Genomic DNA, 17,498 nt, shown 5'->3' with positions numbered 1-17,498 from the left:
CATATCAAACATGTTAGTTGTGTTCCAACCACAGCAGAGGCAACAGTTTTTACCTGGTGGCCAGCTGAAGAGTACTGAGATTAACTTTACATACCTGATAGTGAATCCACCATCTGATTAGTAGCTGAACACAGAGACTGACTGCTGAAAAACATGGATGTTCCTTCTCCAAGAAGATCTTCAGTGGACTCTTCTGGGATCTGTGATGCACTACCCACAAACAGATTGTTCAACAAGTCTGCATTACTTGTTGAAGAGCTTATTTCTGAGACAGGTTGTTTCTGTTCTAGTGAAACATCAGAGATCAGTCCCAGTAAATCTACATTCTCTTCAGTGAGAGGTTTTTTTAACAATGCAGATGGAGCTTCAAAACTGGCTTCAAAAGGCAACTCTCCTTCCCCAGTACTAGAGTCTCGCTCATCAACAATTACTACCCCTTCTTCACATGGAAATGCAGGGAATTCCTCATCTGAAGGATCACTCTCTTCTCTCTCATCAGATAGTTGAACATGATCATTTTTGGATGAATTATTGTCTATTCCACTTTCTGGACTTTTTCCTTCTTAAAAAAAAATATAATATATATAACAGCAACTGATTAACAGAATTCTGCCAAAAAAAATGTCAGGCTTATCGATTTCTTATGGTTTCTGCAATCCTTAAACAAAGGTCTCTAAAGAGGTAATGGAAATGAAAACTGTTGGGTACCACCTCCTTGCACAGGGCAGGCAAAGGGGCATCTCACACTCTACTAGTTCAGATTAGACAAGTTAACAGAGGAGTTCTCCAGCTACAAAGCATTAGAATAAGAAAACTATGATGCATACTCAGAAAAATCAGAAATAACTCTGCCATACTTGCTACTCTAAAAGAGAAGGTATTACACATGCTTTCAAAATGGCACTGACTTAAGGCAATCTCAACTCAGGACATCATACCACTTATGTCTTAGAAAATTATTCAGTAACTGTTGCTCAACTCTATGAGAACAATCAATGGCAGCAGCATCAGTTACTGAAATGTTTGCCAACAGAGCAGAGTTCAGAAATAGGACTTACACATGCACTATAAAGTTAGATTTTCTCAGTCCGTATATGCTGATCTGGACCCCACTGGCTAGTCTGTTTCTTCCATTTCTCAGCCAGGCCTAAGTGGGGTTGTCAGAATATAAATGCTCCCTTGAAGACCTTTAAGCTTAAAATTGTTAAATGCTGAACTGCACTTTTCATTGTAAGTTATGAGCAATACAAAAAACACATTAGTATTTAACCAAAAGAAGTTCGATTAACAGTTGCTAACATGTTAACATGCAGAGTTCACTCTTTAAATAGCTTTTGCTCACGACCTGGCAATACAGTGAATTTCACTGAATAAGTGGGTATAAGAAAGAACTATAGTGCTCACTGGAAGGTCTAACAAGAAAACAGAAATAGTTACTTCAGAGAAAAAATACCTTTCCAATCCAGAGAATGAGAGAAGTTATTTGCATCAGTACCACTGCTATGTGAGGATTCTGTCTCAGTTGGGGCACTTTCTGAAGACTGCTCCAGTTGGGATGCTTCCGCCTCATATTGTGCAGTTGAACCTGGCTGTCTAGGCAGCTCTGGTTTCCCTAAAAGAAGATAGATTTATAATTTATAAGCTAGAACCCTTAGAGAGAAGCTTCTAAAACTCAGTCCTGGTCACAGCAGCTGGTACTTGACTGCTACAGTGAGACAACTGTCCTGAAGTATTATTCCAAAGGCAAAGTCTCCCAGGTTTGAAGCTGTCATTACTAAGCCTGCTTCAACTGCAAAGGCTCATAAGACCCTATTTTAAACTGCATCATTAATATATCAGACTCACAGCAAAGCAGTCAAGTATCCTATTTACATTTTTTAAAAATAGATTTTTTTTAGCTACATGTGCTCAACAGCTCACTGGTACCACCTATCCCCTAAAACAGGCAAGGGCTACGAACAACATCTGCAATAACTTATTTTAGGAACAGAACATCAAAAAAGAGCAAGTGCATATATAGGAAAAACGAGTATAAAGCTAGAGAATAATATGGAATTGTTAACAAGCATCTCAAAGATGTCAAGTAATACACTGAGTTGCCATCAACTTCTCCTTGCAATGCTTATTTGACTGAGATCAGACATTAAATGACTCTTGTATTAAAAAACTGATTTGGGCTGAATTACCTACAGTAATAACTATCTCCCAAAAAAACAGATTTCCTCAAGACAAGACAAGCATTCCCTTTGTCAATGAGTGTTCATCCACTGCTTGAAAAGAATGGGATGAATGCTTGGGAGAAAGCTATTTGTCTAAATCTAAACATCGTCTGGTAGAGCACTTTCTCCCTGCTGTCACAACCTCAGTTTTAACAGATGTTGAAAAAAATAGTGTCTGTATGTTTCAGAAAACATACATGAAACATCATGCTTAATGTAATATCGTAAATTCAATCTTAAAAGGGTAAGCTTTATAAAATAAGATCATAATACAGAAGAAAGTAAACACTCTTCCCTTCTTGCAAGTTTTAAAAAAATATTTTCAATGGTATTTGAAACCTTCTATGAATAAGAAAAAGAAAGTGACTTGAAATGCAAGTAGAATTAGAAAGGTCAGGAGTAATTTCTACAGATTCTCATTATCAACAAAACACCTTAACTTCAGTGAGCTGAGAGTAGTGTTCATCAATAGTTTATATTGATAGTAAGTCTTAAATTAAACAAAAAATGACCCAAATGTATGATAAGCAGAACATATTCTGCAGGAATATAGGACAGCAGCAATTAAATTTCTCTATCAAGAGAAATGGAATTAGAACATACAGTATTAAAAGTAGAGAGTAAGATCTCATGTATGGTATACCAAAATCACAAGCTTTTTATAGGGAAAGCATGGTCACGGCTTGAAAGCCTTAAAGAAAAGGTCAAAACTGTGATTACTGATATCAGAAGAAGATACTGAACAGCATTAAATGGAAGTAATATAGACATCTACAGATGAAGCACACATGCAATATTTAAAGAGTTAAATGTCTGATGGATGACATGAAGAACAGTTGAGAAATTGAGCATTAGTTACTAAATTACTTGGTTATATGTACGATGAAAACATTGATAACATTTTTAGGTAGGACTATTTACAAGGGAAGCTGAAATAATTAAATCAAATTATAATTATGCCAATTTAGTCAAAGATAGTTCTTTCAGGACATTTTGTCTACAAATCCTGACTGTCAACATTCCATTTGCTAAAATCCTTGCAAATAGCATATTCATAACTTTAAAACAAGCAAGTGTAACAGCAGTGGATGTCAGATAAGGATAATTATAATCCTTATATAACTGGAGGATAATTTATACTCCTTTATACAATGCAAATTTTTTGAAATTATATTTATTAAAAACTTTTAAATTTTTTCTTCACTAAATATCAGAAACTAATCAGAATACATCCTCAACCACTAAGTTATTAGAAACTTCATCAGATTCTCTAGTTCAAGAGATTCATTACCGAATTTTGACAAAATCTCTTGTTGTTCCTCTCGGGTAGAGAAAAGAATCTTGGGATTCAGTCCCTTTATATTCATGTTATCCCATGGTGGCTGCTCACAGCTAGGTCTGTCTCTGGGCTCCACCTCCACTTCCAGATTGACTTGAAATAAATCAGGATACTTCTCTTGAATGTCACAGGCATCCAGATCATACCTGCAAAAGTGTATGCAAGTAAAATTTTAAGACTATGGGCTAACTAGGTTAAATTATAGTAGCTCATGACAGAACTTCAAGGCACTAAAGTATAAGGTTTAAAGTACACCGTACTTGTTTACATTTTTCATAGATCTTCAACAGGTAGTACTTATGTAAAGAAAATATTTATTGCATATATACAATTTATTGAAAAATTATTGAAGAAAACCTTTCCTCATCTGTTAGTTTGGCAAGTTAAACAGTTTGAAAGAAAATTCCTTCAAATTTCCTACAAAAAGGTGTCAACATACTTAGCAAATTTCACTGTGGTGGCATTTCGGGGCACAAAGCCTGTGTGGAACTGAATCTGAAACATCTTCATAGAAGCCATCTGTTGGAAACAAGAAACACAGGGAAACTACATAAATGCACATAAGTATGCACCATGTTCTGCCTTCAACACTGAAAATACTTTGCTTTATATTAAAGTGTTCTTTTCCACCTTTCATACTTTACCTAGAGTGTTTTAAATGCAGACTAAGACAGAATGTAGACAAATCTAGGATTAACAAGAAAGCAAAAGCCCTTGGACCAGGTACTACTGTCAGTACTAGCCTCAGACTATTGAAGTCTGTCAAAGATTTCCAGACCCTGTTGTAAATAAATGCTTAAATGCCATGACCTTTGTTACACTTTTCAGCATAACATATTCAGAAAAATTCATCATGCAATACGCTAATCTAGAAATAGGAAGCCATCACAGGAGTCCATTCAGTACAGTTGTAAAAGTAACATATTGAAGGCTGTTTTTCCAAACTTAGTACAACCATTCAACTTAGCCCCACTGTTTTTTTCCCACTGACAGAAAAGCTACTTCCCCCTGCTTGATCAGCAAACAAGAATCAAGAAAAATGCTACCATAAAAAGATCCATATAGCTCCTCATCTTACACAAATCCATAATACAGCAAACTGATAAACCCACAGTGTATTTGCTCCCTGACTTTAATTACAGCACATGTAGAATATTCATGCCTGTCCTTATATTGCAAGTGATACAAACATAGTCTAATAAGGTAATTCTGACATCTTTTCTTATGATCGTAGAATGACTTGAGCTAGAAGGGACAATAAAGATCACCTGCTTCCAGCCCTGGACCACGGCTGGGGATGCCACCAAGTGGATCAGGTTGCCCAAAGCCCCATCCAGCCTGGCCTTGAACACCTCCAGGGATGGGGCATCCCCAGCTGCTCTGGCAACCTGTGCCAGTGCCTCACCACCCTCTGAGTGAAGCATTTCTTCCTAACATCTCATCTAAATCTACCCTCGTTTCCTTTAGTTCCCTCTGGTCCTGTCACTGTCTGCCCAAGAACCAAGGGGTTCTCCCTCTTTTTCATAACCCCCCTTGAAGTAGTGGAAGGCCGCCCTGAGGTCTCCCCGGAGCCTTCTCTTCTCCAGGCTGCACATGCCCTGCTCTCTCAGCCTGTCTTCACAGGAGAGGTGCTCCAGCCACCTGATCATCCTCAGGGCCCTTCTCTGGACACACTCCAACAGCTCCAGGTCCTTGTGGTGCTGGGGGCGCCACACCTGCATGCAGCACTCCAGGTGGGACCTGACGAGGGCAGAGCAGAGGGGGACAACCCCCTCCCTCCCCTGCTGGCCACTCCTCTGGTGGTGCAGCCCAGGACACCGGTGGCCTTCGGGGCTGCAAGCACACCCTGCTGACTCATGTTGAGCTTTTCACACACCAGAACCCCCAAGTCCTTCTCGGCAGGGCTGCTCTCAATGAGTTCTTCTCAAAGGCATGATTTTTCCTTGATGAACCTGTGCTGGCTGTCTTAGATCATCACCTCCTCATCCTGCATGTGCTTCCAGGAGGATCTGTTCCATGATCTTACCAGGCACAGAAGTCACTGTCTTGACAGTCTCATTGGTCTGTAGTTCCCCAGCTCCTCCTTTCTACCCTTGTTAAAAATAGCAGTGTTTCCTTTTTTCCAGTCACCATGGACTTCACTGGACTGCCAGGACTTTCCAAATATGATGGAGAGAGGCTTGGCAGCTCCATCAGCCAGTTCCCTCAGGACCCTGGGATTCGTGGCATCGGTGCCCACAGACCTGTACCTGTCCAGTTTCATCAGGGGATCTCCAACCCGCTCTTTGCTTACAGTGGGAGGGACTTTGCTCCCCCAGCCTCTATCTACAGGTTCAGGGAAACAAGAGACATGGGAAGCCTGACTGTCAGTGAAGACTGAGGAAAACAATTTGCCGAGTACCTCAGACTTCTCCATGTCTGTGGTTACCAGTTCTCCCTTCTCATCCATCAGAGAGAGTCAGCCCTCCTTGGCCTTTCTTTTCTCACCAATGTGTCTGAATGCTGCATTGCAAAGTCTACAAGCTTTGTATAACCCAGTTCTAGTGCATAACCTCTTTAAATACACCTTAACAATACAGCTTTGAGCATATCTTCAAAACAACTGCTTTGTTCCTGATGTGCTTGAATTATCTTGCAAACTTCCCTCCGCTAAACACTTTGTGGCATACAGAAAGATACAAAAATCAGCTTTGCCTGAAATTCCCTTTGTATACATAAATTCAGTATCCCTGTCTACCAACATCTCCACATTTTCCCATTGTTCTGTGCATCTGATTTGAAAACCTCTTTTTAACACCCCTTAAAGCCAAAATTTCATTTACATTTTACTAGTGTCACAGGCATTAAGTTACAAATCCTGCCAAATGAGAAGCATGACGACACAAAGACATTTTTTTTCCCACTAGGTGGACCACTTGACACTTACCTGAGCAAAGATCTCACTCCCCTTGTTAAATTTGACTTCAAAAGTTCTGCCCACCACAGATTGCTAAGAACTTTTGGTCAAGGCAGCTTAGCAACAAGCACCAGGAAAAGAATTAAGAGGCAATTTCTCTGATCCATCCAGCCCTATCCTGAACTATATATGAAAACCTGAACACTCTATCAGATAAGTTTTCTTAATCCCTTGTTATGCAAGACATTTCCTAGAAGATAAACTAAATCCTCTCTCAAATCAACTGTAAACAAGTGGAAGACATTCACAACACACCTCTAGGCACTCAACAGCAAAATTGAAATGCAATGGCTGATCTCAGCAGAGTTCTGCAGAGAGCTTCAGGGAGCTATTTACAGCATGTAGAACTAAGAACACATTGAATATTGTTCCATTAAAGCACCAAACCAGTATCATTACATACACTGTTGATATACCATGTGTTACAGCAGACAGACGAGAAAATTCTGATCTTTCTCAGTTAATGGATAAATATCAGAGAAACCAGGTGTTGACCTTACAGTCAGTGAAACTGACGCTGAGATTGCACAAAGAGAACACATTACCCTTGGCCGAATATTTCTCAGTCTTGGATCTCTGCAACATACGATTTCGTATTTAACTTTCTATGTAAAGTAAAAAATGTAAGGAGAACATCTACTTCAGTAATAGGAGATATGTACGAATATGTATTTTTGCTGCCAATGTCTGGAATCTGCAGTACTGTCTGAAGAACCTCTGGATCAATTTTCACAATACTGCAAGTTATCTAAACTTTGCTCTGTGTCTCCCCATCTTTTACATAGACCTCCAGGTTTATTTACATAGACCTTTGGGTTTAATTTCAGTCACACCACAAGAGGGAGACCCAAAATTCATTTATAGGAATTTGGAGACAGACTTTGCAAACTTGCGATTCTGATACATAAGGGTTTGCTTTTATTTTGTTTTGTTTTTAATTTAAAAATGAAATGTGCATTCTCCCTGGAAGAAAAAAGACCAGTAGGAAGACTGGCTACAACACTCAAACTTCCTTAGAAACAAGGCACAACACCACGTGCATTTTTTTATTTTATTCAAGACTATTTAGTGCAGGCAGTCCCTGGAATACCACTTTTGCATTTTGCATTTAGTGGCATTTTTCTGTTCATTGTGGTTTACTTATACTGAACTAAGAAGTTCTGGCTTGTTGTGCCACTTAATGGATGAGATCAAATAAATTGAAAAATTAGCTAAAGGCTCTCCACACAAATGTAGTTACTACCACTATAGGAGTAATTTCCAGAAATGCTTACCAAAGCATCTCCATGTAGAGCATGAAGAAAATGGACACATATTAGGCCTGAAGGAACTGGATTCCCAAGTACATGAACATAAACATTTATTTGAAAACAGAACAGTAAATAAACCCACATACCTAATGAGATTCCAAATACAATTACAATAGAAACTATATCTAGAAGCAAGCCATTCATGTAGGTTGTTAAATTTATTATTACCTTGGCTTGTAGTCGGCCTCCTAGTGTTGACCGGGCATGATAGATCACAATGAGCACATCTCCATGAACTGTTATACCTAGTGGAATTACTGCTTTCCCATCTTCAATTTTGAACTCCCTGAAGAAAAAGCATATCCACATTTGCACTGTATTTTTCTGAAGCTAGATTATTTCCTTACGCTTAGTTTGCTTTCCCCAAGCTATTCAATATCAACCCATAAAATTCCACCATAAATTCTTAACTATGAATGAAGGAATGCTGACAAGCAGCAGTTGCCCAATGCAGAGCTACAGATACATCGATGGGTAAGTGGGTGGATGGAGAGGGATAGATGAGTACCATCCTCAGGATATGGAGTGTCCATTTCCATGCACAGCCTGGGAAAGCACAGGCTTGCCACTAGTGTTTTCCAGCAGCTTTTCTACATGTGATTTTTTTTTTTTGATTTAGACTAATAACTCTCAAATCAAATATAGGAGAAATATGCTTCTTAGGAACTGCTGTAAAAATGCAAGAGCACAATTAGAACAGTGGCCAACAGACAGGGTATTATGAAAGCTATTCCAAAGAAAGGTGAAGAGAAACTGTAGCTGCACGGTTATACAATACTGCTAACCAATACGTTAGGATCCCCACTAAGATACAGTAGTCCAAAAGAAGAGGAAAATATTTTAACACTCTGTAGCTGTTTCTGTTCCTCCCTCTCCAATTTCGTAACAACTTTTTACTGAGCTTGGGTTTAATAAGAAAGCTGGAAGGACTTGGGTATTCTTACCTTATCTCCACTTTTGACTGCCAGATAGAACTGCTAGTATGATTTATAGAAGCAGCATTGCATTACATCAGCAGGCACCAGAGTTACACTGGGTCTACCAGAATTAAGTGCTTTCCTTACAGCTATCGCAGCTGTTAGATGCTTAGTGTTTTTCACAACTGCATGATGAAGTTCAGTTTTAGTGGTGTTGGTACACAACACCCCAACTACATGCACAGCAGAGATCAGTCCTCCTGGTTTCATGCTACTCCACGTGGTATACAGAAGGTCTTGTTCAGCTTCGCTTCCCAAAGCCGGGAGTGCAATATGCCCCTTCACTGTGACCCACACTTTCTGTGGAGATACCTTCAAACTCCTCTTCAATCACTTGGTCTCTTCCCCATGATTTACCTTTCAGGATCAACTAAAATGGGACAGAGGAGCTTTTCCATGTATTTAAGCAGCTCTCTGCTCAACCAGCCCCCAAATCGTATTTTCTCCTCATAGTAAAGACTATTAAGTTACTAAAGAAAAACTTAATGTGCAGTTTTCATAACCTATACTTACTTCATTTTGTCATATTCCTGGGAGGTAGTGGTTACTCTTTCATCCCCAACATATACTTCACAAAAAGGCCTGCAGCCATTACGCTGCTTACTGAAAAGAGGAACTGGAGTCATGATGACTGATCGAATAAGGATTGGCTTGCTGTGAGGAATAATGGGTTCTTCAGCCATCATGTCACACATGTATTCAATATACCTGTTAAAACCAAAAGGTACTCATTAGGTCACAGAACGAAATCCTAAAAACAGGTGAACACAAATTACTTCTGTTAATACCCAGCCACCAAGCAATAACACATGGTAATAGAAGTGGAAACACCTAACAGCACTTCTGGAAAACAGATTTTTCAATTTGATAGAATTTGACAAAAGGAGAACAAAATAGAAACATGAGGAAATGCTTATGATCCTTAACTGGTCCTTCTAAGGACAGCAACACAATTTCTGCAGGAAAATCTAATAGCTCCATCACAACAGAAAAATATACTGTTCAGATAATTGAATACAGTACCATATATGAAATCATCTGTGCCTGTGTTTCACCCTCCAGACAATGTTAGGCTCTGCCTCACGTCCATAGCTTTACATTTATTCACTTGTAAAACAAGCTAGCCGCTCTTTCCAAAGGCCTCAGCTACAACACTCCACTAAGAGAATGGTTCACTGATATTTTACACAAAATGGATTAAAGATACGGCAGTTCTGAAGCTAGTAACGAAAAGCTTCCTAACAGTTCTTTACACAAAAGGCTACCTTTAAGTTTATCCTCTTTGATGACCTACCCTGTAGAGGAGCCATTAAATATACCCAGAATAAGTCTGTACAACTTCATAACCTGTCAGTTACTCTTCACTAATCCTTACTTCTCACTTTTCTAAATGTAATCCTTTTTCTGTAGGAAAAACATTTAATACCACAGTCACTCACTCAGGAGACTTACTGTTACAAGATCTATCAAATTAATTCAAATGACTATTTCAGACTATGATGACTAAAATGACTATTTTCAATGTATGCATTCTGACAAATATTTCAGAGTCATCTGCATGCACTCCTTTAAAAAACAGAAGGCATTTTTATCTGAACAAGAATTCTTTCCAACAGAGCTTGCTGTGGTCTGACACAGTAAAACTTACCACGTAGTAAGCTAGTGAACATGGAATATAATGTCTTCTACATGTGGAAGAGGATTTTATACTAAGACAGCATTCAAAAGCACTGCATACCTTTGTTTTCATTCCTAACACTGCTTCACTACATATCATATTTGATTCAGTTGTGATAACATCATGAGTAATTAAGGCCTCACAAACTACTTGCAGAACTACTTTATCTACTTATAATACACTTGTTTTCCCAAGTATTTTGCTGTTTTAACACAGATGCTGTTGAAATAATTTATCCTAAAAAGGACCCTATAAAAATAGTAGCATATTCACAATTGCACAAGTACTTGCTTCGATAGTACCCTACAGACAGACTGATACCATACCTTTTATGAGAAGGCCAAATACCAGGAGGACATCTTTTCATACCGAACATATAAACTGCAGCCTCAGCAGTAGTGAAGAGACGACAGAAACATAGAAAAGAACAAACTACAACAGCAGACGCGGCTCTTCCATCCTACAAGAAAATTGTAGTTTTGTTATTAAACCTAGTGGAAAAAGTATTACAGAAGTTACTGAAGAACGTACTACCTGCGTGTTCTACATAAAGAAGCTCTAGTTCTGGTGTGATCATTTGATTTTTCACACAACACAAACAATTCTATAGACTATATGCTTGCTCAAACATGAATACAGTATTGCTTTAGCTTACAGCTGTTTAAAATTCAGTTTGGTATTTATTACCTTACTATCACTAACATCTATTTTAATGCCTGTTTCCTGGCTTTAACCAAGTTCAGTGCTATTTTAGGTCAATAACCATAGGCTTCTGCTACAGGAGCAGATCTAAGAACTGAGCCATACCATATTCTATAGCCATTTGACTAAAATTGCCTGAGATCAATACTTGTCAATGAACTAAGAGAAGGGAAGGAAAAAATGAATCTATCTGCAGGAACTACTGCTGCACACATCCTGTATTCCTCCCTACAAAACAGAATACTGAATATTCAGAAGTTGGAAGGCAACAGTTGACAGAACAGGACCTCAGTTTATTTATTTATTTGTCAGCAAGCATAGAATAGATTTTTCCATAGTCATTTGGCATGTATATGTAGAAATGGGGAAAAAGGAAATATTTCTCCTCAAAAATTGCTCTAACAGTCATCTTCAAATCTAGGCATCTCTATTCTAACCATTGCCTAGCTCAATGAAAAGGTCTACTACCAGCATCAGAAGAGACAGGTCTTTACAGAGCAATTGAGCAACTATTTTTATTTTTATTTTTACTGCTGGTGTAACTAACAAGCCTTAATTAAGAGCAACGTGCACTAACAATGAAATTGGCTTTGCTTTGGGCAGTGGACAGAGCCCATTGATCTCCAGAAGTCACTTCCAATCAAAGCTAGCCTTTGGTTAGCTATTATGATGCTGTAGGGTGGACCATGCCTTTCAGTCAAGTTTCACACATATGAACAAAACTATAGTACCTACCCTAAGAAGCCTAGACTTAGGGTAAAACATTATTGAGCACAAGGGGAATAAAAACCAACACCAATCAGCAGGACAAGCAGTGAGTTATGTACACTCTCATTACAAAGCCATTTCCAAATACGTGTCTCAATGAGGGGAAAAAAATCATCGCACAAACAGGATGAACAAGCAAAACACAGCAAACCCTTTGCACTCATGTCACGAAGTCAGAGGACAAAAACATGACCAGACTTAAAAAGCTACAAACAGAATTACAGCATTCAAAATAAAAAAAAAAAAGTCTTGCTCATTAATAACCAAATCTAGTGACAGATCCTTCCACTTCAGAAAGAAGCATAGTAACTTGCAGAAAGAAAGCAAAATAAACTTCTCATACAGAGATAAGACACTAAGAATTTCAGTTTTTCCTTGTATGTTTTACAGGATGATAGGCCTTGGATATGGAGAAAAACAATTCTTCAGCCTAAGCAATCATTAAGGCAGCAATAAAAAATAACCGGAAAATACTAGATTTTAAAGTTGTTGTTTTTTTCCTCAAAGCCTTAGAAAAAGACAGATAAGATTCGTTACTAAATTATTCTGATTAGAAATATAACCTTAAAGTAAAATAAACATAGCTTATAAACATAGTATGTGCAAGTATTTTAACTGGTTTTATTCGAACACAGGTGAAATACAGCTATCTGAAGGAACACTTAAGAATGCTTAAGGAGCTGCAGCATATTGAGTCAATTTCCAGGTAGATGAACACAAGACACATTGCAGTTATCATCCCCTGCGTCCAGTGTGTGCTCTTCATATCACACCTGGCATGCAGCCATATAGCTACAAGCCTCCCTCACACCTGAAAATGGAAGTGACTTTAAACACCTTAAAAAAACACTTCAAGAGAAAGGTATTACAAAAATTGACACTAACTTACCACATCTGCTGCTTATCTTCTTGACTAGCAATTACACCGTAACTGAGATACTGAAATATCACTTTAATACAGAACCAGATTCCTAGCCTTAAAATGGCACTGAAAATCCCATCACTTTTCAGGGGTCAGGCATTTATTGAGTTCTTACTTGCAAAGTTCTGTTTAAGGCAGTACACCTAACAAACCCTCTTTTAGACCCTGATAGCAAAATACCATACACCGTACAATTTTAAGGACTGGTTTTGAGTACTTTCCAGCAGCATCATAAGTACTGCAACAACTGTCACACTTTTTTTTTTGCACGTGAAAAGCATGTGAAATACTGACATGTAATTTTCATATACAAACATGACAGTAACCTCATGTTTTCAAATCTTGACCATATGAACTATTCTTTAAAATTATTTATCTCCCACATTTGACATGAGAGGTTGCTTTTAATCAGAAGTTCACTTGGTTCTTTGAGGGCTGTATCAAAGTTAGTGATACCTTAAATAACACTGGAATTTACAAGGCAATAGGCTACCAGCAAAAGCAGGATCCACCAAAGTCCCACAGTTGGTTTCTGCAATTCTGCAGATAATTACATTTCAAGTGGACAGTAGAGGGAAAAGCAGTATACACCCAGCCGCTACTTACAAAATAAGAGTGCTCCATCAAAATAGCAGAGTAAAAAACAGAGCCAACGCTAAGATGGCAGAAAACATTTTTTCTCCCAAAAGCTACTTTGCCTTAATCCCTCCTATATATGCCTTCTATGTTACATGCAAGTGTCATGGTTTAACCTGGCCGGCAGCTAAGCACCACACAGCCATTCGCTCACCCTCCCCCCTCCCTTTCTGGGGTGGGGAAGAGAATAAGAAGAAAATGAAGCCTGTGGGCTGAGATAAAGACAGTTTCTTAGGACAGAAAAGAAAGGAAAAGAAAGGAAAATAATAATGATAATAGTACTAATACTACTAATATGTACGAAAGTGATGCACATTGCAATTGCTCACCACCTGCTGGCCAGTGTCCTGTTGATCCTCAAGCAGCCAGTACCCCTCAGCCCCCCCTATATATTGTTCAGGATGACGCCAGATGGCATGGGACATCTCTTTGGCCAGTTTGGGTCAGCTGTCCTGGGTCTGTCCCCTCCCAGCTCCCACTGCACCCCCAGCTTGCCCACTGACAAGACAGAGAAAGAAGCTGAAAAGTCCTTGGCTTGGTTTAAGCACTGCTCTGCAACAAGTAAAACATCAGCGTGTTATCAACATTATTCTCATCCTAAAACCAAAACACAGCACTATACCAGCTAGTAGGAGGGAAATTAACTCTATCCTAGCTGAAACCAGGACAGCAAGGAAGAGCTACATCAGCCTCCTAACTGCCTAAAGAGAGAAGTTATGGAAATAATTTTTCTTAATACATAACAGGATGGAATTCCCTCCAGGCTCTACAGTGAGGAAAACCAGTGATATTCATGAACTGTGTGATACTAGCATCCTTAATCACAACCTAATGTTGGATTGAGCAAAACACTTGTGACAAAACAATCACTTACAAGGCAGTGCACAATGCAAACATTTTTCTGATCTTGTTTCAGCCATAAATGCATGTTCTTGCATATACTGTAGAGATTGTGAAGATTTGGCGCTCGCCTTGCTGGCCAGCCACATTCAGAAACCTGCAATGAGAGATACAGCCAAAGTGAGAAACAACATGACAGTCACATATTTGCACAGCATAAACTGTGTGTATAAAAGGAAGTTCTGCACTTCAATGCCACCTCTGTGCAGAAATTAAGCAACATGCCCTTCACAAAAATACTGTTGCACACAAGCATCACATTATAGGATCAAACACAGCAGACCTTTGGTCTGTTCTACGTTCTGCTGTACTAGAAGTATCAACACATTTTTTTCCTCTGAGAAAATTTCAGATAGTAAAAGCTTTCAACCTGAGTAGTGTACATTTTTAAGGAAAAGATTAGATTCAGTATGTTTTTACTTGTGTCCTTCACTCAAAGAGCCTCAACAGTTCAGTAATACTCCTTCTGCAGTTAGTTTTACAAAAGACTGCCAAATAATCTCTTCACTGCTGAGCCTCTGTATTCTTAAAGCCATCTGTCTGATAAGAACGCAGCACATGAGAAGCCTGATCCGTGAGAACTTGCAACTCAAAGAGCAAATGCTCTATCAGGACCAAGTGAACAACTTACAAAGCAACCACCTTCTTTTTAGACAGAACTGCAAATGAAGGTGAAAGACCAAGTTTACTACCAGCCACATGTCTTCTCAAATAGAAGAGTTCAAGGGTTACTCAGATGAATTACCTGAACTATCACAAGAAGTTCTCAATGAGATGCCAAGCTCAGCAAAAAAGGCTGCAAGAGATAATCTGACATAGTCTTCTAGAAATTAAAATACTAGAGTACAGTGAAAAGTTAAAGTTGACTGTTTCAGAAAGCCTCACTTTGTTGGAGATTTAACATTCTTTTGTTAGTGAAAAGTTTTGCAAAGTCGCCACAGACCAGATAAAGCTAAAACAAGGAGCCCTTTATATTCTTCCTCACCACAGGTTTCAACACGGACTTCAGTACATCTCAAATATTACACTATCACTGAATCATATTGCAGCATTGCAGCTATAAACCAGAAAATAAACTGGAAAAGACATTCTAAAAGTTAGAGAAATTACGTTTTTTGGCTTAGTTTACTTTCTGCTCAGACACTAGTTTTGCCATGAAATGAAAACCACACAACATTGCCCACTTTCCATTTGGCTGTGTTTGAAGCTCAAAATGTTCAGGTCATTATCAAAATTGAAATTGCCAAAATGTTGTTTCACTGACACCTTTAAAGACCCACAACCTCCTTTTATAAGATGGAATCAAATAAAAAAACAGATTGCAGTGAACTAGAGATCTCCTGAGGCTCCAACAGCTCAAAACAGAGTCAGTGGTGAGGTCAGACTGACTTGCTGAGAGCTTTATATAGGCAGGTCTTAGAAATCTCCAGAGACTAAGTGCACAACCTCTCGAAGCAACCTGTTCCAAACACGACTCAGAGTTAGCAGAGAGGATTTCAAAGCTACCATTAACTTTAATCAAGGCTTTTTTTTTTTAAGAAGTTAGACACAGCACACAGGAAATCAGGAAAGTATCATTTCATAAATGTTTTAGATGCTGTTCTATTTTGATCAAGTTTAAGGCTTGCCAGAATCATCATCTGTGGCACTAGAGAAGCTTAAGCTTCTTTAGCTTCTTACTTGACTGCTCTAGCCCAGCACTGAATAACAAAGTTAAAAAAGTCAGGAAGCTTTACTCATCATGTATCTGGATTTCAAAGATGGACAGGGAAAATTTTCCCATCATGAGTTTTTCTTCATACAAGATTTTTTTCAAGTAAAGTATCTGTTTTTACAGAACACAATTTTTTGCTTTTTTGTTTGCTTCTTTTTATAGAACTTAAAACACTCCTAGCCAACCAAGGGGGCAGGAACACGGTGTTATTACAAGATACAAGATATTATTTATTTCCAGATACAGCAAAGCAGAACAAAGATCATACAACAAAAATCAATGTTACTAAGATAAACGTATACCAGAAAATCTTCAGGCCATCGAAAGATTTAACTGCGTTCACATTGCCACTCACAGCATCAATACATCAGGAATATCAGTGTCTAGGTACCTCAGACCTGCATAACCAAAGAACACCTCCAGGGTAGACAATTTCCCAATCACAGAATTTATCATTCCATTTAAAAGAGACTGATAGCTTTATCAGAACAAAGAATAAACAAGTTCACTTAAATACATCAGCCTCAGTGGACTTCTCCAGGCCCTTAGTACTAAAATGCATTCCTGAAGTTTTTGCTTTGAAGTACCTGCTCCAAGCAGTAAGTTCCCTGAACATTTGTTATCCTCCCTGTTTAACAGTCTTTATCTAAAACTCATACTGAACCAAATCCAAAGAATGTTGATCCTGAATAGAATCCTCCACCCAAAGAGGTCATAACTGCTTTTCAGGTGTGATACCTAAACTTGTAGACAGTACCAAGTAAGGATACAAACAAGGAAGTGACAAGCACTGGATAACATACATTAACTGTTTCCCAGCCTGATGAAGTTTAAGCAAACTCAGTAAACTGAAGCAATGCTAAAGGATGGCTCTGCAGAATAAGGCCCAAAAGGGGTTTCACGTAGCAAATAATGCTTTTAGACTCCCCACTGGGCAGTCAGTATTGTGGGGAAGGGGCATGGTCACTGTACGCAGTATAGATAAGGTCTAGTCAGTTGTCTAGACAACTCAAAACACAGCAATAACTTACACTGATGAGCTAGTTACAGGACAGCTGAAGCGTATTTAGGAGCACTGACAGAAGTCCAGGATTTCAACACCTACCAAGTAGCCCTCACTACAGTGTTACTGAACTGGGGACGTGTCTTCATTTTAGCATTAGAGAAATTGCCAGGAAGGCTATTGAAGGCTCAGCTAAATTATAGCAGTATCTCATACAGTAGCAACAAGTCAGCTAGTCATCTCCAGGAAAAGCAACACTCCAGGGCTGGGCCACACTGGAGTCAAACAGTATGCAGTGGGACAAGGAGAAAGTCCAATCAGCATTATTTGAGTCTCCAAAGCAGTACTGCTTTTGAAAGAAAAAAAAACAAAAA

At 38.7% G+C, this 17,498-nt stretch overlaps 1 protein-coding gene across 2 annotated transcripts in view; it reads right to left on the bottom strand.

The window, feature by feature from the left end:
* Positions 1-17,498, bottom strand: part of GAK (cyclin G associated kinase) — a 78,458-nt gene that overhangs the window by 22,680 nt on the left and 38,280 nt on the right. The window contains exons 14-21 of one of the 2 annotated variants that reach the window (XM_035309531.1): positions 14,382-14,504; positions 10,806-10,939; positions 9,315-9,509; positions 7,993-8,110; positions 3,998-4,077; positions 3,511-3,704; positions 1,454-1,612; positions 95-562 (exon numbers count right to left, since the gene is read on the bottom strand). In XM_035309531.1, coding sequence (XP_035165422.1) covers positions 95-562; positions 1,454-1,612; positions 3,511-3,704; positions 3,998-4,077; positions 7,993-8,110; positions 9,315-9,509; positions 10,806-10,939; positions 14,382-14,504 — 1,471 coding nt within the window. The remainder of the gene's footprint in view (positions 1-94; positions 563-1,453; positions 1,613-3,510; positions 3,705-3,997; positions 4,078-7,992; positions 8,111-9,314; positions 9,510-10,805; positions 10,940-14,381; positions 14,505-17,498) is intronic. The other variant, XM_035309532.1, reaches the window with a different exon arrangement.

The sequence above is a fragment of the Oxyura jamaicensis genome, chromosome Z (genome assembly GCF_011077185.1).
Source record: "Oxyura jamaicensis isolate SHBP4307 breed ruddy duck chromosome Z, BPBGC_Ojam_1.0, whole genome shotgun sequence".
In the NCBI taxonomy this organism is placed as follows: Eukaryota; Metazoa; Chordata; class Aves; order Anseriformes; family Anatidae; genus Oxyura; species Oxyura jamaicensis.
Note: the sequence above shows the minus strand (reverse complement) of the source record. Positions and strands in the feature narration are given on the sequence as shown.